The sequence below is a fragment of the Podarcis tiliguerta genome, assembly GCF_965153285.1.
Source record: "Podarcis tiliguerta genome assembly, chromosome: 8".
NCBI lineage: Eukaryota > Metazoa > Chordata > Lepidosauria > Squamata > Lacertidae > Podarcis > Podarcis tiliguerta.
Genome location: NC_139541.1, coordinates 83,724,804 through 83,746,809, shown reverse-complemented (window position 1 = coordinate 83,746,809; position 22,006 = coordinate 83,724,804). Strand labels below are relative to the sequence as shown.

The following is a 22,006-nucleotide window of genomic DNA, read 5'->3' as shown; positions in this document are numbered from 1 at the left end:
CCTTCAGATGTCTTCTAAAAGTCTGGTAGTTGTTGTTCTCCTTGACATCTGGTGGGAGGGCGTTGGACTAGATGTCCCTTGGAGGTCCCTCTCAATTATGCAGTTGCGTGATTCTATGCCACCACGAGGTGGAAAGGAATGGATCTGGGCCCCTCTTCTGCCATGCGGCAGCTAGACTGGTGACTGGGAGCGGCCACCGAGACCACATAACACCAGTCTTAAAAGACCTACATTGGCTCCCAGGACATTTCTGAGCACAATTCAAAGCCTTGGTGCTGACCTTGAAAGCCCTAAATGGCCTTGGTCCTGCATACCTCAAGGAGTATCTCCACCCCCATCGTTCTGCCCGGACACTGAGGTTTAGCTCCAAGGGCCTTTTGGCGGTTCCCTCATTGCGAGAAGCAAAGCTCCAGGGAACCAGGCAGAGGGCCTTCTTGGTGGTGGCACCCACCCTGTGGAACGCCCTCCCACCAGATGTCAAAGAGATAAACAACCACCTGACAATTAGAAGACATCTGAAGGCAGCCCTGTTCAGGGAAGTTTTTAATGTGTGACATTTTGATGCATTTTTAATCTTTGTTGGAAGCCGCCCAGAGTGGCTGGGGAAACCCAGCCAGATGGGCGGAGTACAAATAATAAATAATAATAATAATAATAATAATTATTATTATTATTATTATTATTATTATTATTATTATTATTTACACCTCCAGAGTCCACCCCCCCAGCTGCCTTCTGCCTCTTAGCGCCCTCCTGGGGAATCACCTCTGGGTAATGCGGCCTCTGCAGTCCCTGATACCGCCCCCCCTGGGGCCAAAACCTCCTTTGGGGCATTCGTGCACTGCAAAGGGGTTGGTCTAGATGACTCTAGGGGTCCCTTCCAAATCTAGAGTTCTTACGATTCTGATCAAAGAGCTGGTGGGTTTGAAACAGCAAGAAACATACACACCTTCTGGAGGCTCGTTGGATTCAGCTGCGTCTTGTCGATTATTTTTATAGCCACCTGGAAGAAATGAAATGCCAGGAAATCAGACTGGTGAAAAAGTGGGGGTGGCCAGGAGCGGGGGCGGGGGGGGGAGAGAGAAAGGCCATGCAATTTTGGGAATTATAGGGACAGAACACCTGAATTGTATAGAAATTGACTTATGAATGCTACTTGCCCAAAAGTGAAAAGAAGGCGGAAGTCCCAGCAAAGGAAGAACGGATTAAAAAAAAAACATGGAATAAGCAGAAATGGCGAAACTTGCCGGGAAGAATAAGAAATCAAGATAGCAAACTTTTTTTTATAAAAGAATGGAAAGGGTTTGATTGGATATTTACAGATAAATTGCAAACAGATAAAAACCCTGGCAGGATTATTTTAATAACCTGCCGTTTCATAAGCGTGTATATTTAAAGCAGATAATTAAATGAGCAAATCAAATCAATTTGGATACGCAGAAGGTATTAAAAAAATACATTTAACGAACCGCGGAAAGAGGGGGAAGGAAGTCAAATTCTGAAATGTTCAGTTGATTGCAAAACTAATGATATGTATAAACTTGAAACGTATAAATAAAAACTTTTTAAAAGGCCATGCAATAGCTGGTTCCTGCCAGCAATAATTCGCTAAACCAGGGGTCTGCAACCCGCGGCTCCGGAGCCGCATGTGGCTCTTTTACACCTTTGCCGCGGCTCCGGGGCGGATACAAGCGAGGGGAAGGAGGCGCATTGTGCGCCCCGACACTCCCCACTGTGGCGGGCGCTGTACTGGCTGTGACGTCGCATGGGGGCGGTGCGTGCGTTAGTCACGCACCGTCCCGACGTCACCTTCCCGCCCGCTGTCAGATCGGAGGGCAGCGGCGCGCATGCTTTAAATGTCGCAATGGTTTTGCGGCTCCCAGGTTTTTTTTTCTTCGGAAACGGGTCCAAGTGGCTCTTTTTGTCTTAAAGGTTGCAGACCCCTGCGCTAAACCCTCCTTTCCAAATCCAGCCCCACCCTGTGATTTCCACCTGCTCCTTCCTTTCTGCCTTTCCTCATTCTCCCTCCCCACCCCCATCTAGACTGTCCCCAGCACCAGAAGTAGCCAGTGGCTAAGGGTGGAGCCCTATACACCTGCCCCCTTGCCACCTATAAGTTGCACCTGCATCCCACCTGCTCAGGACAGACGCACCTGAGGCTTGCTCCACCCCTTCCCCACGGCTGCAAAAACGTCGTCGAGGAGGGTGCCAGGACAGTGTCCGATTGGTCCTGGGGTACAACCCCTCAGATCACCTCTCCCCAAGTGGCTCTGGGGTGCCTTGATAGCAGAGGACCCAGAACTCCATTCACACATGCACTAAAAATGTTAACTGCTCTAACTCTCCCCGGCAGAAGGGTAAGCTGGGCAGGTGCTTGAATCTGTGCCTTGCGGACTTCGCATTCAGGCTGTGATAACAGGACTGGCTCTTCTGATGCTGTTATGGAGCCTCCAGATTCAGGCGCAGTCTACCTAGATTCCCAGGTCCTTTGGGGCATTTGGCCACCGCGAGATGCTTTGGCCTGGTCTGCTAAGCTCTTCTCGTGAAACTGAAGCTGATTTCTGGCCTTAAGTGAAATCTTGAGGCTCTCCTCAGGATTGGCACCCCAGCTGTGGCAAACACACACACACACACACACACACACACACACACACACAGGTCAGGCTGGCACCCACCCGGTGCAGCAGCAGGGAACAGGTGAAGACTGGCTTTCAGAAAGGCTGGGACAATATTGGTCTGTGTGAGAAATTGACAGACCCTGAAAGTACAGTCATACCACATGTTACATCTGCTTCACGTTACAGTGGTACTTCAGGTTACATACGCTCAGTGGCGTAGCATGGGTTGTCAGCACCCGGGGCAAGGCAAGTAATTTGCGCCCCCCCCCACTGCACTGTCCCTCCCCCAGATAGTCCCTCGCTCTCTCTCCGCACCGCACCGCACGCCTGGCACCCTCCCCTCCACAGTGGGCGGCGGCCCGGCGGCTCGGATCGGATTCGCACAGCCAGCACTGCAGTGAGAGAGAGTGAGTGAGCCAGGTAGGGGCAGAGAGCTGCGAGTGCGAGCACGCCCCCCCCCCCGATGTTGCGCCCGGTGCGGCCGGCCCCCCCTGCACCCCCCATGCTACGCCACTGCATACGCTTCAGGTTACATATGCTTCAGGTTACATACTCTGCTAACCCAGAAATAGTGCTTCAGGTTAAGAACTTTACTTCAGGATAAGAACAGAAATTGTGCTCCGGCGGTGCGGCAGCAGCAGGAGGCCCCATTAGCTAAAGTGGTGCTTCAGGTTAAGAACAGTTTCAGGTTAAGTACGGACCTCCGGAACGAATTAAGTACTTAACCCGAGGTACCACTGTACGTTTTTTTCAAGTTACGTCCCACAGCAACCCGGAAGTACCGGAAAGGGTTACTTCTAGGTTTCGCCGCTCGCGCATGCATGTGCAGAAGCGCAAAATGACGTCATGCGCATGCACTGAAGTGGCAAATCACAACCCGCACATGCGCAGAGGCGCCGCTGCGGGTTGCACTCTTTTCATGTTGCGAACGGGCCTCCGGAACGGATCCTTTTCACAACCAGAGGTACCACTGCATTTGGTATTTCCAATAACTTGTTCTATGCATTGATTTGTGGCAATCAGGGCCCTTGCGACAGGGCGTGAGTTCTGGACACACAAAGAAGGAACCCAACTTCCCAGAGGCCTGCCTAGCCTGGCATCCTGTTCGCGCAGATAGACTGCCCGTGAAGCTGGAGGTTCCATGAGAAGATACAAAGATCCTGCTGCTGGATCAGGCCAGATTCCTGTTCTCACAGTGGCCAACCAGGGAAGCTGCCGAGCAGGATCCAAGCACAAGAGCAACTCTCCCCTCCTGCGGTTTCCAGCAACTGGGATTCAGAAGCATCGCCGGTGAAAGAAGACTGGAGGAAGTTTAAAGAATATTTACAGAAACACTATAAGACTAATGAATGTTAGAATAATATCAGATTGAATGTATAAGGTTATTGGCTTAAAATCTTAAAGATTAGAAGACTCAATACTTTAAGTTTTAAGTACTGAACAAACTAAATTATGATATTTAAATCAAGAAAAGAGTTTAAATATGAAAGAGGGAAGGGATTTGTTGTTTAATTGTATGATTTGGAATACAGGGATGGGAGATTTGGGGAAGTCAGAGAAACAAGTTAATGCAAGACTATTATGAAGATAAGATTGTTTTTATTTTTGTTGTTTTTGGTATCTTATGTTTGTGTAAGTGTAATTGTGTATGTTTTTTGTGTATTGTCCGTTGCTTTGTTTTTCTTTGTTGTTTTTTATGTAAAATTGAATTATATATATATATATATATATATATATATATATATATATAAATATAAAAAACAGAAGCATCACCAGGGCCTCCTCCAAAATTTGGTGGCGCGAGAACTGCGGCAAACGGGTGGACTTTCAGAATCAGTCCAGAAACCGAGATTCAACAAGCGCCTTGCTATCTGAGGTGTCTGCTCAAGACATTTTGTTCAAGAAGGCTTCCCCTGGAGTGTGACCGGAGTCATTTTATGGAATATTAGCTGCCACAATTGCAGAAAGGGTTTTATTGCTCTGAGTTCACCGAGTTAGTAACCTTCCGCAGTTTATCTTGGCTTGTTCTGCACTGCTCCAGTAGGCTATGAGCTGGTTTATAAATCGGCAACCGGAGTCCTGTGCTTTGGGGACCCCTGAGGGGGGACAGAATGACCCAGCCTTGCGGCAGCCCACCAGACAAGATTTCCTGCTGCAATGAGTGTTTTTAGGCTCCTGCCAAAGGCAACCTTCCCCCTCCTTTTTCCTCCAGAGACCCCTTCTGCCTCACCCACATAACAACAGCATATTACTGCTTATGGTCACCTTTGGTTATGTATCCTTTGGAATACGTCCGCGGCAAACCAGGAAGTGTTTTTCCAGGTTTCGCCGCATGCACAGAAGCGCTAAATTGCGCCGCGTGCATGCGCAGAACAAGAGCCTCCAGTTGCAAAATCATAGAATCATAGAATCATAGAGTTGGAAGAGACCACAAGGGCCATCGAGTCCAACCCCCTGCCAAGCAGGAACCACCACCAGAGCACTCCTGACATATGGTTGTCAAGCCTCTGCTTAAAGACCTCCAAAGAAGGAGACTCCACCACACTCCTTGGCAGCAAATTCCACTGTCAAACAGCTCTTACTGTCAGGAAGTTCTTCCTAATGTTTAGGTGGAATCTTCTTTCTTGTAGTTTGGATCCATTGCTCCATGTCCACTTCTCTGGAGCAGCAGAAAACAACCTTTCTCCCTCCTCTAGGTGACATCCTTTTATATATTTATATATATAATTCCTTAGGATCCGTTTGGAGCTCCGGAACGGATCCCGTCAGCAACCCGAGGTACCACTGTATGTTGTACTTAAACCCAGAAAATATGTTTATGTGTGTGCATACGGCAATTCAATTTATTCTGTGCCGGTTAAGTAGCTGATTTTTGAATTTGCTGACGTGCTCTGTGTTCACCTGCTTGCATTTCGATGTTTCGAATGCTTGCTGTAAGCTGGTGGGAAGCGGCCTGTGAGTGAGCCTAACTCATACATCCATCCATCAATCAATCAATTAACCCTTCTCGCCCATCCTTGTGCCCCTTCCGGCCCCCGCTTACCTCCCTTCCTGTCAGGATGTGCCTGGCCAGCTTGACCTTGGCGAAGTTTCCCTTCCCGATGGTCTTGAGGAGCCGGTAGTTGCCAATGTGGGGCTGCTCGTCGGCGCAGGAGGCGATGGAGTTGCGGCAGCGGGCGCCCAGGGAGCGGCTGGACCATGACGAGCCCTTTTCCGAGCGGCTGCTGGCCAGGGTGGAGGGCTGCGGGGACAGCGGAGGCGTCGCCGGGGCGGGGGGCGGGTCGAGGGTGACCACCGGGCAGCGCTGGTGCTGGGGAGAAATGGAAGACGGAGACGTTACATACGAAGGGGCAAAGGATATATCATTTCCCAGAATGCTTTTGTTATCTTGCACGTCCATCACCACATGGGATACAATATACAGTGGACGCTGGGGTCGCCAACATGATCCGTGCGGGGTGCACGTTTGCAACCCGCAGCTGCGCACACGCGAGTTGAGATTCAGTGCTTTTGCGCATGCGCGAAGTGTGATTTAGTGCTTCTGTGCATGCGTGACCGCTGAAACCCGGAGGTAACCCGTTCCGGTACTTCCGGGTTTTGGCGGTCCGTAACCTGAAAAATTGGGGACGCGGGTGGCGCTGTGGGTAAAAGCCTCAGCGCCTAGGGCTTGCCGATCGAAAGGTCAGCGGTTCGAATCCCTGTGGCGGGGTGCGCGCCCGTTGTTCGGTCCCAGCGCCTGCCAACCTAGCAGTTCGAAAGCACTCCCGGGTGCAAGTAGATAAATAGGGACCGCTTACTAGCGGGAAGGTAAACGGCGTTTCCGTGTGCGGCTCTGGCTCACCAGAGCAGCGATGTCACACTGGCCACGTGACCCGGAAGTGTCTCCGGACAGCGCTGGCCCCCGGCCTCTTGAGTGAGATGGGCGCACAACCCTAGAGTCTGCCAAGACTGGCCCGTACGGGCAGGGGTACCTTTACCTTTAACCTGAAAAAACACAACCGGAAGCGTCTGTAACTCGAGGTATGACTGTATAAGGTAAAGGACCTCTGACAGTTAAGTCCAGTCGTAGACGACTCTGGGTTGCACGCTCATCTCACTCTATAGGCCGAGGGAGCCGGTGTTTGTCCACAGACAGCTTCCGGGTCATGTGGCCAGCATGACTAAGCCGCTTCTGGCGAACCAGAGCAGTGCACGGAAACGCCGTTTACCTTCCCGCCGGAGTGGTATCTATTGATCTACTTGCACTTTGACGTGCTTTCGAACTGCTAGGTTGGCGGGAGCAGGGACAGAGCAACGGGAGCTCACCCCGTTGCGGGGATTCAAACTGCCGACCTTTTGATCGGCAAGTCCTAGGCTCTGTGGTTTAACCCACAGCACCACCTGCGTCCCTATTGATACAATATATAATGAGTGATATATAATGAGTTGAAAAAAAATATTTAAAATAACATTTGTGGGGGGAAACCAGAAGCTTTTTTTACAAGGAATTCTAGATGCAGAGATACCAAAGGAGCAGAAATGATTATTCGTGTATGCGATGACAGCAGATAGTGGCCCAGAGATGGAAAGAAGATAAAGTCCCGACCGGAGACGAATGGTTGATGAAGATGATGGACTATGCCGAAATGGCCCGGGAAAATCAGAAACCAAACAGAAACTTTAAGAAGGAATGGGGAGGGGAATTACAATTTACTTAAGAGAACACTGTAAAACAACTAAAGACTTTGGCAGGATTAGAGTAATGCTTGTAATCTATTAAAAACTAAGGTAATAATGGGTTATTTTAAGAAAAATAGAGAAAATATATGATGCAATAGAAAATGTTTGATAATGGAAACCATGGGGGTGGAGTCTAAGGATTCAGGGAATGCTAAATGTTGATTATGATCAATGTTTGAATTTAAATGTATAATGTAAAATTGAATAAAAGAGATTTTAAAAAATCCCCACAAATGGGCAAAGGATTCAGAGCAGGGCCAGACTGGCAGTTGGCCCTCTTCACGCTTCTTGCTGTAAATTTATGGGTAGGGGGGTCATTCATTCTGCCCACAAGCTCCAACCCCCCATTTTTTGCCAAATCTTCCTCCCCTCTGCCAACCAGTGCCACTGTAGTTGTCCAGGAGTTGGTGGGGTCGTAGGAACATTCTGACAGCTGCTTTGTACTAACTCACCGAACTCAGTAATGTCTGCTCTAACTGACAGCTGCAGCTCTCTCCCCAAGCCCTGCCTGGAGATGTCATGGAGTTTTGAACTCAGGACCATCTGTATCATAGCAGCGGTGCAGCAGATGGTCTACTGACTGCAGCAGCAAGGAGGGACACACAGACCCCGCCAGAAGATCAGAGAAAGAAACCAAGTCCTGTGCAACTCTCTGCCACTAGAGATTTGGCAGGCGGCTTCTGTGCCAACTTTTAGATTCCCACAGAGCCCATTTCTGTTCTGCCAGGCCTAGGCAGGCGATTAAGAATACATCTTCCCCACACCGGTTATTTGACACCTGTTTCAAAACTCTTAACTTCTTTACGGATTTTATTAGATGGTTTTTGTGTTTTTCTGCTGCTAACTGCTAACTCCCCGTAGTGATGTGTGGAAGTGAGAGCTGGACCATAAAGAAGGCTGATCGCCGAAGAATTGATGCTTTTGAATTATGGTGTTGGAGGAGACTCTTGAGAGTCCCATGGACTGCAAGAAGATCAAACCTCTCCATTCTGAAGGAAATCAGCCCTGAGTGCTCACTGGAAGGACAGATCCTGAAGCTGAGGCTCCAATACTTTGGCCACCTCATGAGAAGAGAAGACTCCCTGGAAAAGACCCTGATGTTGGGAAAGATGGAGGGCACAAGGAGAAGGGGACAACGGAGGACGAGATGGTTGGACAGTGTTCTCGAAGATACCAGCATGAGTTTGACCAAACTGCGGGAGGCAGTGGAAGAGAGGAGTGCCTGGCGTGCTCTGGTCCAGGGGGTCACGAAGAGTCGGACATGACTAAACAAAACAAACAACTGCTTTAATACCTTCATATTCTTTGGCACAGCGGTGCACCAATATGTTTTATAAATAAATACCACATTGGTCCTTGCGTGTGACCGTAAAATTAAAGGTAAAGGTAAAGGTACCCCTGCCCGTACGGGCCAGTCTTACAGACTCTAGGGTTGTGCGCCCATCTCACTCAAGAGGCCGGGGGCCAGCGCTGTCCGGAGACACTTCCGGGTCACGTGGCCAGCGTGACATCGCTGCTCTGGCGAGCCAGAGCCGCACACAGAACGCCGTTTACCTTCCCGCTAATAAGCGGTCCCTATTTATCTACTTGCCCCCGGGGGTGCTTTCGAACTGCTAGGTTGGTGACCGTAAAATTACCCCAGCCCAGATGTTGCTGGTCCTCAGGTCTCATCACCTTTGAACCACTGGCTTACAGGTCCACGTGCCCAGCTGTTTACCGAAGAAGCAGATACGGGTCCTGCCAATCTACTAGCAGGTGACGCCCTCAAAACTACCTGTCCAAGGCCTTGGGTCCCATGATGAGAGAAAGATAGGTATCCATTGAAGCCCATAGCTGTCAACTTACAGATTTGAAAATAAGGGACCAGCAGCCTCGAAAATAAGGGATCAGCAGCCAAAATAAGGGATTTTAGTCAACCAGCAGCCAAACGAAGCCTCAAGCGGTGGTTCCCACAGTGCAGCAACCCAGCAAAGGGGATGCAGCAAGGAAAACCACCGTCACCTCTCCGCTGGGAAGCGCTGAGCAAAGGCGAGTCCCCAGGCAACCCGGCCGATTTGATCGGCACAAGGCATGCAAACTCCACCCCCCAGTCGTTCTGAGACTCCTTATTGGGTGAGCAACGCAGCCAAGCAACACAGTTGGAGCCTCCCTCCTCCCTGGCCGGCAGGGAGGGAGGGAGAGGAGCTGCTTCCTTTGAAACCCGGGAAATTTAAGGGGCATCATCAATCAGGGACAGCAGCGGGACACGGCGCTGGAATAAGGGACTGTCCCGCCAAATAAGGGACGGCTGACAGCTATGTTGAAGCCTCCCCCAACTCCAATTGATAATAATAAACTGCAAGGAAAGGTTAAAAGGTGTTCTTTGTGCCCGCTTGCGATCTCAGCACCGTTGGCAGAGCTGCGATTGCACCCGGCCCGGGTTCACGGAGGCATCCCGGCCTGGCAAGCCCACGTCCCAGAAAACTCCCCTAGGAGGCCGTTCGCCTTAACAAGCTTAGACAGCAAAAGATCTTTAAGTCCGAGGAGATTATGGAGATCAAGAGCCACAGGAATGCTTCCGAGGCCCAATCTTAACTGCCTGGCACAGGCCGGGAGAGGAGGCTGCCTAGTGCCCCATCCCAGAGACCTTCCCCTTGGCAAGCCGGAGGAATCCCAGCACATAACGTCTTTTTAGGAATCAAGAAAACCTGGATTTGAATCTGCGAATCAGAAACACAAACGCTAGAAACAGGACCTCCAGTTCGAAACTAGCTTCAAACAGACAACGTATTTTCAAAAATCAGATTCCAATGGGCACCAACAACCAGGAGGTCGTTTTAACTGTGGTTCTGAAATCCTTCTTGAATTTAACAGACCTTCTCCCATGGGTAAAGGTAAAGGGACCCCTGACCGTTAGGTCCAGTCGTGGCTGACTCTGGGGTTGCGGCGCTCATCTTGCTTTATTGGCCGAGGAAGCCGGCGTACAGCTTCCAGGTCATGTGGCCAGCAGGACTAAGCCGCTTCTGGTGAACCAGAGCAGCGCACGGAAACGCCGTTTACCTTCCTGCCAGATCCTCATTTTAAAAGTAGCGCATAGATCAAAACCTTAAGGGGAGGGAAACATAAGGGTCAGACTGAGTCCAAACCAAAGGCCAGGTGGAACAGCTCTGTCTTGCAGGCCCTGCGGAAAGATGTCAAGTCCCACAGGGCTCTGGTCTCTTATGACAGAGCGTTCCACCAAGTCGGGGCCAGTACTGAAAAGGCCCTGGCCCAGTTGAGACCAATCTAACCACCTTGCAACCTGGGACCTCCAAAATGTTGTCATTTGTGGATCTTAAGGTCTTCCGCGGGGCATACCAGGAGAGGCGGTCCTGTAGGTATCGAGAAGCATTGCTGCCTCTGACCACAGCATAGCCATTGTGGCTAGTAGCCATTGTCAGCTCTTTTCTCCACGAATTTGTCTTGTCCCCCTTTAAAGCCATCCAGCTGGTGACCATCACTGCCTACAGTGGCAGGGAGTTCCGCAGTTTAACTACACATTGTGTGAAGAAGGGTTTTCTTTTATCTGTTCCGAATCTCCCGGCATGCAGCTCCATTCATTCGTGGGCAGCTAGAATCGTAGAGCTACAAAACTGTAGTTGGAAGGGACACCCAAAGGTCATCCAGTCCAACCCCCAGCAATGCAGGAATCTCAGCTAAAGAATCGATGGCAGATGGCCATCCAACCTCTGCTTAAAAATCTCCAGGGAAGGAGTGTCCACCACCTTCCATCGAATGGTCAAACAGCTCCTACTGTCAGAAAGCTCTTCCTGATGTTTCGTCAGAATCTCCCTTTTTGTTACTTGAAGCCACGGGTTCAAGTCTTACCCCCCAGAGCAGCAGAAAACAAGCTTATTCCCTCTTCCATGTGACTCCAACTCCCATAAGCCCCAGCTAACACATGTTCAATGGTCAGGGATGAAGAGAGGTGCTGTTTAGCAACCATTGGTGCGCACTGCCTTGGCTACACTAGCCGCAGAACATAGTGACTGGGCTTGCTTTTTAAGCCGCCGCAAAAGCCATCTATCACAGAGACCAGGGGTCAGCAAACTTTTTCAGCAGGGGGCCGGTCCACTGTCCCTCAGACCTTGTGGGGGGCCGGACTATATTTTTTGGAGGGGGGGGTGAACGAATTCCTATGCCCCACAAATCACCCAGAGATGCATTTTAAATAAAAGGACACATTCTACTCATGTAAAAACACGCTGATTCCCGGACCATCCCCAGGCCGGATTTAGAAGGTGATTGGGCCGGATCCGGCCCCTGGGCCTTAGTTCACCTACCCACAATAGAGACCAGGAGTCAGCAAACTTTTTCAGCAGGGGGCCGATCCACTGTCCCTCAGACCATGTGTTGGACCAGACTATATTTTGGGAGAAAAAATGAACGAATTCCTATGCCCCACAAATAACCAAGAGATGCGTTTTAAATAAAAGGACACATTCTACTCATGTAAAAACATGCTGATTCCTGGACTGCCTGCAGGCCAGATTTAGAAGGCGATTGGGCAGGATCCGGCCCCGGGCCTTAGTTTGCCTACCCATGATAGAGACCATGGCAACCTGAGAGTGCCAGACTGCAGAGTTGCTTGAATGAAGTTTTGCTCTTTCTGGAGTGGCAGCTGAGAAAGACACACACAACACACACACACACACACACCCTGATCCCCAGTGGGCTTGCCAACCGACCGCTTCGCTCCTTTTGACTCAGCCTTGTCTGCGGAAAGGGGGAAGAAAAATCTCCACCAACCAGTTACGAATCCAGGCCTGCGGAAGGCAAGCCCGGCTCTTCCTAAAATTGGCGAGCAAAGAGAGTGGGTTGGTATGAGAACCAACCTGAAAGGCAGGGCGCAGCCACAAAGCCCGGCCGGTTCGCAGGAAAGAGAAAAGGCGGGTCCCCTTTTGTCCCATCCGAGGGAAGCTTGTTGAAAGGTGGAAAGGTGCTTATTAGAGGCTGGATCCTGGCCAAGTTCAGCGAAGCGCCACTTGCCACCCTGATGGAGCAGGGAGCAGGGACCAGTACTCAGGTTTTCCCCAGGAGATGCAAGCGAGGAGCCTGCAGGATCAGGCCAATGGCTCTGCTGGTCCAGCCTCCTGTTCTCACAGGTGCCTGGGAGAAACCAGAAAGCAGGACTCGAACAAAGGACCGTCTTGTGGATTCCGGAAACTGGGATTCAGAAGAACGGCTGCCTCCAACTGCAGATTGGCATCATGGCAGGATGCCACCGGTAGCACTTCCCACTAATCCTCTTTTAAAGCCATCTAGGTTGGCAGCCTTCCCTGCCTCCTCCTGTGGCAGTGAGTTCCACAGTTCAACTCTGCACTGCTTTCTTTTTTTCCTGCCCAAGGAAGCTGCCATTGATCACGTCCCTCTGCTATTACTTGTTTATTAATTTATTTATATCCCCGTTGTCTTTGTCCATGGAGTTTCCTTGGCAGGGATACTGGAGTGGCTTGCCAGTTCCTCCTCCAGGTGGATCACGTTTGGTCAAAACTCTCCACTATGACCTGTCCGTCTTGGGTGGCCCTGCTCGGCATAGCTCATAGCTTCTCTGAGTTACTCAAGCCCCTTCGCCACGGCAAGGCAGGGATCCGTGAAGGATCGCCAGCTGATCGCCGAAGAACTGATGCTTTTGAGTTATGGTGCCGGAGGAGACTCTTGAGAGTCCCATGTACTGCAAGAAGATCAAACCTCTCCATTCTGAAGGAAATCAGCCCTGAGTGCTCACTGGAAGGACAGATCCTGAAGCTGAGGCTCCAAGACTTTGGCCACCTCATGAGAAGAGAAGACTCCCTGGAAAAGACCCTGATGTCGGGAAAGATGGAGGGCCCAAGGAGAAGGGGACGACAGAGATGGTGGGACAGTGTTCTCGAAGCTGCCAACATGAGTTTGACCAAACTGTGGGAGGCAGTGGAAGACAGGAGTGCCTGGCGTGCTCTGGTCCAGGGGGTCACAAAGAGTCGGACACAACTAAACAACAATTGTATTTATATCCCATCCTCTTCTCCCAAGGAGACCATGGTGGTATATGTTGCTCTCCCCCTTTCCTCATTGAATCCTCACCACAACCCTGTGAGGTAGGTTGGGCTGAGAGGCACAGAGTGGCCACCAATGTCACTTCTGGGCCAAGCAAAGATTTGAACCCTGCTGTCTCCTGGGTCCTACTCCGACACTCTCACCACTGCACCACACTGCCTATCGAACCCAGTGATGCTTATTCAGACTGGCAGCTGCTCCCCAGGGTTTCAGGCAGAAGAGGACTTTTTTTGAAGCCCCACCCAGAGGTTGAACCCGCAGCTTTCAGCATACAAAGCCACAAGCCACACGAACATCCCCAAAGGCCTTGAAGCCTCCACCTCACAGCTGCCTCTTGATTATAGCTTGGGCGGCAGAGCATGAAGTTCTTAATCTCTGGGTTGTGGGTTCGAGCCAAAAAAAATCCTGCCTTGTAGCGGGTTGGACTAGATGACCCTCCTGGTCCCTTCCAACCCTGCAATTCTATGATTCTATTCTGCCCGTTGGCAGCAGGTGAGTCTTTCCCATCCTGATGTTGGTCTACAATTCCCATCATGCCTCTGGGCATGCCAATTAGGGCTGATGGGAGTTGTAGTTCCAAACATCTGGCGAGGGTGAGGGTTAGGGTTAGGCTAGAATATGGGTGAGCAAACTAAGGCCCGGGGGCCGGATCCAACCCAATCGCCTTCTAAATCCGGCCTGCGGACGTTCTGGGAATCAGCATGTTTTTACATGAGTAGATTGTGTGCTTTTATTTAAAATGCACCTCTGGGTTATTTGTGGGGCATAGGCATTTGTTCATTTTAAATTTTTTCCCCAAAATATAGTCCGGCCCCCACAAGGTCTGAGGGACAGTGGACCGGCCCCCGGCTGAAAAAGTTTGCTGACCCCTGGGCTAGAACCAAGGCATAGATTCACATCTTCATTTCATCCCACTTTCGAACGTGTTTGAACAAGCAAAAGGAGGCTTCAGTAGAATAAACAGCTTCAGCAGATAAACAGAGTGCTTGCCTTTCCCTCTATAATAACCCAGGACAGTCACAGAATCACAGAGGCACCCCAAGAGTCATCTAACCCCCCCCCCCGCAACGCAGTCCTCTCCTGCTTGGTTTGCCGCAAGACCACATAGTTGCGAAATTGATTTTATTTTATTTTATTTAGTGTGTCCTGCTCAGCTGGCTTTAAAAGCAGCCTTAGATGTTGACATTTCAGCCGGCGAAACTTTTCCAGGCACAGAGAAAAAGCGGCCAGTAAAAGCTTCGCCAGCTAAGCTATCTGCATCTCAGGCAGCTGGTAACGGCACAGGAGCAAAGCGAGCAAAAATGTTGGCAACCCTACATGTATTTTTTTGGGGGGGGGGGGGGGCAAAGGAAAGAGAAACCCTGGTAGCTGCCTGTCAACACTTGTGAGAAGGAGGGAGCCCAGAATAGATGAGGCCTGAAGTCCTCGGAGGAATAGTTGAAAAGGTTGGGCTATGTTTGGGCTAGGAAACACGACGATTAAGATTGGGGGGGGGGGAATATTTAACACATTTATCCCCTGCCTTCCCTCTAAGAGCTCAAAGGGGCGGACGAAGACGAAACCATCAATTAACAGTTAAAAACATCCCTTGAAACAACAGCAGGAAGTAAAAGCAGCCAAACGCAAGCCCACTGGATGTGGGAGGTATACTGGTTCTGGATACAGAGGTTCTATTCTTAGCCATCATGACTAATAGGCATCGACAGACATTGTCCTTTATGACTTTGTCTACATTTTTTCAAGAGAGAGCCACCAAAGGAAGCAGCCGCCATGAAGTCCTGTGGGAGATGACTTGGTATCGTGGCATCCGAATTTCCTTTCGTCGGTCTCGAACCTGCTGCCACGACACAAGGAGACCCTCCCCGTCCGCCCCAGCACAGGGCAAGAGCAGGCTTGCCCCTCTGGGTTGCCCTCCGGGGGGCAGAAGAAGAACCAAGAGAGGGTGAACGTGGCAGGGAAGCAGATTCCAGCTCAACGTTCGTATTTTGGCTAAACGTTAAACAGTGGAACTCCCTGCCACAGGATTCAGTGACGGCCACCAACCTAGACAGCTTTAAAAGAGGAAAGGGCAAATTCATGGAGAAGGAGAGGGCAGAAATGCTTCTGAATCCCAGTTGCTGGAAATCACAGGAAAGGAGGGAGCTCTTGGGAGACAGGAGGCGGGCAGGTGTGGAGGACTCCCTGGTCCTGAATGGGGTAACTGTGCCCCTGAAGGACCAGGTGCACAGCCTGGGAGTCATTTTGGACTCCCAGCTGTCCATGGAGGCACAGGTCAATTCTGTGCCCAGGGCAGCTGTTTACCTGCTCCATCTGGTACGCAGGATGAGACCCTGCCTGCCCTTGGACTGTCTTGCCAGAGTGGTGCATGCTCTGGTTATCTCCCACTTGGACTACTGCAATGCGCTCTACGTGGCATTAATCTACCCTAAGATTAAGAGCCTGGCACTCTATGGACTGAACTATGTGTCTACCATCCCAGGCCAGGTGGGGCCACCTGAAGAGGCTGCTGGATCAGGCCAGAGGACCATCTAGTCCAGCATTGTGTTCCCTCAGGGGCCAGCCAGATGCCCTAGTCGGAAACCTGCAAGCAGGATCCAATAATAATAATAATAATAATTTATTATTTGTACCCCGCCCATCTGGCTGGGCTTCCCCAGCCACTCTGGGCAGCTTCCAACAAAGATTAAAAATACATTAAAATGTTGAACATTAAAAACTTCCCTGAACAGGGCTGCCTTCAGATGTCTTCTAAATGTCAGGTAGTTATCTCTTTGACATCTGATGGGAGGGCATTCCACAGGGCGGGTGCCACTACCGAGAAGGCCCTCTGCCTGGTTCCCTGTAACTTGGCTTCTTGCAATGAGGGAACCGCCAGAAGGCCCTCAGAGCGGGACCTCAGTGTCTGGGATGGACAATGGGGGTGGAGACGCTCCTTCAGGTGTACTGGGCCTTTGAGGCCATTTAGGGCTTTCAAGGTCAGCACCAACACTTTGAATTGTGCTCGGAAACGTACTGGGAGCCAATGTAGGTCTTTCAAGACCGGTGTTAAGTGGTCTCGGCGGCCAATCCCAGTCACCAGTCTAGCTGCCACATTCTGGATTAGTTGTAGTTTCCGGGTCACCTTCAAAGGTAGCCCCACGTAGAGCGCATTGCAGTAGTCCAAGCTGAAGTATGGAAAATGTGGAGCAAGAAGTGTCAGCCCAGGGTGTTTTGCTCCCTGAGAAGGGCAAGATGGTGCCCACCCGTTCTCAATTCCACATGCGGAAGCTGACTAGACCAGCAGTTGCATCTTCTTTCAGCCCTGGTGGTGGGGTAGCCTTACTCTGACCCCTAACCATGCACAATTGACAGGGAGGTTTAGGAGGAACGGCTGGGGGGGGGGGTTGTCAACAGGTCCACCCCCCCTCCAGCAGTTGCTATCTGAGGGGGTCGGTCCTAGGAGTCTGACCAGATGAATCCACCGGTACTTGCCAGCAGTCACTCTTCACTCTGTGGCTCCGGGCAGATAAATGACCCCCAAAATGTCATCGACCTCACTGCTGAATAGCTGCGGAGTATTCCCACCCAAAACTGCATTATGGCCGCTAGATATCTCCAAATGCTCTCTCTGTCCCTGCCTCTAATCAAATTAAACGCCAGCCATCACCCTTCGCTGAGCCCAGAACCTGCTCATGTTGATGGTTCCAAAGGCCTAGACCAGGCACCCCCAAACTCGGCCCTCCAGCTGTTTTGGGACTACAACTCCCATCATCCCTAGCTAACAGGACTAGCGGTCAGGAATGATGGGAACTGTAGTCCCAAATCAGCTGGAGGGCCGAGTTTGGGGGTGCCTGGCCTAGACATAACTCCAAACACCCCATGGCACTAAGGGGGCAAAGTACCAGGTTGGGGGGGAAAGCTGGATCTCAGAAATCCAGCTTGGGGATGTAAGAATTTGTTAGTAGGTGTGTGACCGTATAATAAAATGATTGATTGATTGATTGATTGATTGGCATGAGAAGCTGAGAGGAGCCTGTTGGATGGATCAAGCCAAGGGCTCAACCATCTGATCCTGCATTCTGTTCTCACCTGTGGCTCCTCCCCTCCTCTGAAGGGCCAGGTAGGCAAAACACAGCCATTGTGGTGAGCAGCCATTGATAGCCTCATCCCGAATTAATCAGCCTAATCCTATTTTAAAACCACTTACGTATTTATACCTGGTTTTCTAAAACAGGGTTTCAAAGCGGCTAACAAGGCCCTTGTGCGACAATTGGAAAGCAAAAGGAATGTCAGCTGTCGGCGCAGCATTAAAAATCATATTCACAGGATCGTGGAAGGGAACCCAAGGGCCATCTAGTCCAACCCCGGCAATGCAAGGGTCACAAATAATCCCTGACAGGTGGCCGTCTAACCTCTGCTTGCAAATCTCCAGTGATGGAGAGCCCTCTTATAAAAGCCGTAAACACAGGAGGCAGATAAAGACACATCACTGTTGGGCAAAATGAAATATTTTTTTAGGTTGGCCCCAAAATCTCAAAAAATCTCGCTGGAATCCCTCAGTGGGTGGGGAGCCCCCCCCCCCCCCGAAGGAACGTCCTCAAAGGCTGAGTGGGAGCAGGTGCCCTTTTGATACTCCTTAGGGAATGAGAGGCTGGCAACATTTCCTGCATTGCAACGGGGTTGGACTAGATGTCCTTTGGGTGGCTTGCAAAGCTACAACTCTGTGAAACCTGCTGCCTAGTTTCAAAACAGACAAGCATGAATCGGACAAGACTCGCCCCTTCCCAAACTGCTATAAATAACAACACCCTAGTGGTCCCAGGCCCTAAGGAAGTCAGATTGGCTTCAACCAGAGCCAGGGCCTTTTCAACTCTGGCTCCGGCCTGGTGGAACGCTCTGTCTCATGAGACCAGGGCCCTGCAGGATCTGATTTCTTTCCGCAGGGCCTGTAAGACAGAGTTGTTCCGCCTGGCCTTTGGCTTGGAGCCATTTTTATTCCCTCCCTCCCTCTCTTTCTTTTTTCTTTTCCTTCTCCTCCTGCGATGAGGCTACATTTTAATATTTTAATGTTCCATTATTTTAATGTTGTACTTTACTTTTGTTTTTAAGTTGTAATCATTCATCTTGTTTTTATTATTGCTTGTAAGCCGCTCTGAGCCCGGCCTTGGCTGGGGAGGGCGGGGTATAAATAAAAATTATTATTATTATTATTATTATTATTATTATTATTATTCCAGCAGGAACCGTAAATGGAAATGTTGTCAACGTGAAGACCAGAGGAATCTGTGCAAGCAAATTTTGTCTCCAAAGGACACATTGCAACACACACACACACACACACACACACACACACCGGCCTTCCCTTCTCCACACACACAAAGGAACCCTTTTCTGCCCCATTTCTTCCTTGAGTGGACTGAACGACGAGAGAGCCGGGAGGCGCATTTTTCTGCCTCAGAAGGCGCTTTCTCTGAGCGTGGCAGAGAAGGCAGACCCGGCGCAGGGAGACAAGCTGTGCTGCAGCCACCAGTCGCTCTGCTCATCGCACAGCGGAGGACGGTAAATGCCACAAGAGCGTTTGTGAGAAGGATCAGGGCCTGGGCTTGGAGCCCTGAGCCCGTTGCTGCTCTCCATCCAGCCTGCAAGACGTCGGTAGCAGCAAGAAGTTATGGGCTGGGCAGACAAAGGGAGGGTTAGCCATCCTTGCAATGGTTATTTCAAAGCAAGCCGTCTTGATGGCGGCTCTGCTCAGAGGCTCGTGGTCTGTGGCTGATGGGCTGGTCCCAAGGCTACTCGCTCCCATCCCATACGTTTCCGAGCACAATTCAAAGTGTTGGTGCTGACCTGTAAAGCCCTAAACGGCCTCGGTCCAGCATACTTGAAGGAGCGTCTCCACCTCCATCATTCTGCCCGGACACTGAGGTCCAGCACCGAGGGCCTTCTGGCGGTTCCCTCGCTGTGAGAAGCGAAGCTACAGGGAACCAGGCAGAGGGCCTTCTCGGTGGTGGCACCCGCCCTGTGGAACGCCCTCCCACCAGATGTCAAAGAGAACAACTACTACCAGACTTTTAGAAGACATTGGAAGGCAACCCTGTTCAGGGAAGCTTTTAATGTTGAATAGGTTATTGTACTTTAGTGTTCTGTTGGAAGCCGCCCAGAGTGGCTGGGGAATAAATAATATATTATTATTATCATCATCATCATCATCATCATCATCATCATCATCATTATTATCCTGTTCCTAAATGTGTTTGGAAAAGGAGGGAAAGGCGAACATAAAAACAGGCCAAGGTCCCATCAAATCCAGAATCCTGTTCTCACAGTGGCCAAGCAGATTCCCCGATGGGAACCTGGCCAGTAGGATTTGAGCACTGGGGTTTCTAGCAACTGGTATTCAAATGCATTGCTGCCTCCAACTGTGGAGGCCAGAGGACATCCATCCTGGCTGGTAGCCATTGATAGCCCTCTCTTCCTCCATGAATTTGTCTCGTCCTCTTTTAAAGCCATCTAGGCTGATGGCCATCACTGTGGCAGGGAGTTCCGCAGTTTAACTGCGTGCTTTATTTTATCTATCTGGAATCTTCCACATGCCGCTTCTGTTAAAGGTAAAGGGTAAGGGGACCCCTGACCATTAGGTCCAGTCGTGGCCGACTCTGGGGTTGCGGTGCTCATCTCGCTTTACTGGCCAAGGGAGCCAGCGTACAGCTTCCGGGTCATGTGGCCAGCAGGACTAAGCCGCTTCTGGCGAACCAGAGCAGCGTACGGAAACGCCGTTTACCTTCCCGCCAGAGCAGTACCTATTTATCTACTTGCACTTTGCGCTTTTGAACTGCTAGGTTGGCAGGAGCAGGGACTGAGCAATGGGAGCTCACCCTGTCGCGGGGATTCGAACCGCCGACCTTCTGATCGGCAAGTTCTAGGCTCTGCGGTTTAACCCACAGCGCCAGCCGTGTACCGCAGCTTCTGTTATGTCATCATTAAAAATGCTAGGGGGAAAAATACACATAATCATGTAAAGCAACATTTAAAACTAGAGATTCCGAAATCCCACTTTCTTAAAAAGGTAATTGCTGTGTATTAAGTCACAGTGACATATTTGTGTATTGACCTCGAAGTAAATTGAGCTGGATAAATTGCTGACTGGGAGATGCATTGGAGAGTGACTTTTTCTTTCCTTGTGTTTTAAGTCCACCTTTCTCTCTGCATATACCTAACAGCCAGTACAAGGCTCCCTTGCGAAGCAACTTTGCTAATCCTGAGCAGCCACGCACCTCAGCTCTTGCAAGGGCAGCTTAAGGTAGGGCTTGCCAGAATCAAGCCATCGTGACAGCCGCAACTGGCTGGTGTTGCCGTTTTTGCAGGTGGCAGAGAAACAGGGTGGGGACTGGGGAGCATTCAGAGGTCAGTAATGTCACACAAAGGAACAAGGAAGGAAGTGCTAAGGCAGGCAGCCTCTGCGTCACACGGGTCCCCTAGCCGCGCACCCAGCCGGCAGCCTCTTAATTGCACAAGGTGGTTCTTATGACCACTGCCAGGTCGGCTCCACTGGTTGTGGCAGCTGCGGCCACAACCTCTCTGAGCTCCCCGAAAACTCGCTGCAATCCCACCGTAAAACTCTGCAGCTAGCAGCTCCTTCCTGGGGAAAGAACAGCAGTACCTTCTTCTGCTGATGGTTCAAAGGGCCGATCCTGAACTCAGGGCGTGTGCCCCTCTTGCCATGGGTCTTTCAGGAGGATGGAGGGCAGGCGCTGATGCACCCGAGAGAGAACAGCCATTTCAAACCTCCTTGGCCTAAGAACCCACAAAGAGCCTGGCTGATAGTCCAGCATCCCTTTATCACAGTGGCCAAATACCCCTAAGACCCTAGAACTAAATTATAATGGAACCTCCAGGTCCAGAAGAAATCTATCTAGACTTTATACCCCGCCCATCCGGATGGGTTTCCCCAGCCACTCTGGGCGGCTTCCAACAGAACACTAAAATACAATAACCTATTAGACTGAGGGCACAAGGAGAAGGGGACGACAGAGGACGAAATGGTTGGACAGTGTTCTCAAAGCTACCAGCATGAGTTTGACCAAACTGCAGGAGGCAGTGGAAGACAGGAGTGCCTGGCGTGCTCTGGTCCATGGGGTCACGAAGAGTCGGACACGACTAAGCGACTAAACAACAATTAAACATTAAAAGCTTAAAAGGGCTGCCTTCAGATGTCTTCTAAATGTCAAATAGTTGTTTATTTCCTTGACATCTGATGGAAGGACATTCCACAGGGTGGGTGCCACCACTGAGAAGGCCCTCTGCTTGGTTCCATGTAACCTCGCTTCTCGCAATGAGGGAACCGCCAGAAGGCCCTCGGAGCTGGACCTCAGTGTCTGGGAAGAACAATGGGGGTGGAGACGCTCCTTCAGGTATACTGGACCGAAGCCGCTTAGGGCTTTAAAGGTCAACACCAACATTGAATAGTGCTCGGAAACATACTGGGAGCCAATGCAGATCTCTCAGGACTGGTCTTATGTGGTCTCGGCGGCCGCTCCCAGTCACCAGTCTAGCTGCCACATTCTGTATTAGTTGTAGTTTCTGAGTCACCTTCAAAGGTAGCCCCACATAGAGCGCATTTCAGTAGTCCTAGCGAGAGA

The 22,006-nt window shown here is 50.6% G+C and overlaps 1 protein-coding gene across 6 annotated transcripts in view; it reads right to left on the bottom strand.

Moving 5' to 3' along the window:
* MARK4 (microtubule affinity regulating kinase 4) overlaps positions 1-22,006 on the bottom strand; it is an 80,205-nt gene that overhangs the window by 35,330 nt on the left and 22,869 nt on the right. For all 6 annotated transcript variants that reach the window (XM_083455085.1, XM_083455087.1, XM_083455086.1 and 3 more), the window contains exons 2-3: positions 5,662-5,928; positions 950-1,003 (exon numbers count right to left, since the gene is read on the bottom strand). In XM_083455085.1, coding sequence (XP_083311211.1) covers positions 950-1,003; positions 5,662-5,928 — 321 coding nt within the window. The remainder of the gene's footprint in view (positions 1-949; positions 1,004-5,661; positions 5,929-22,006) is intronic.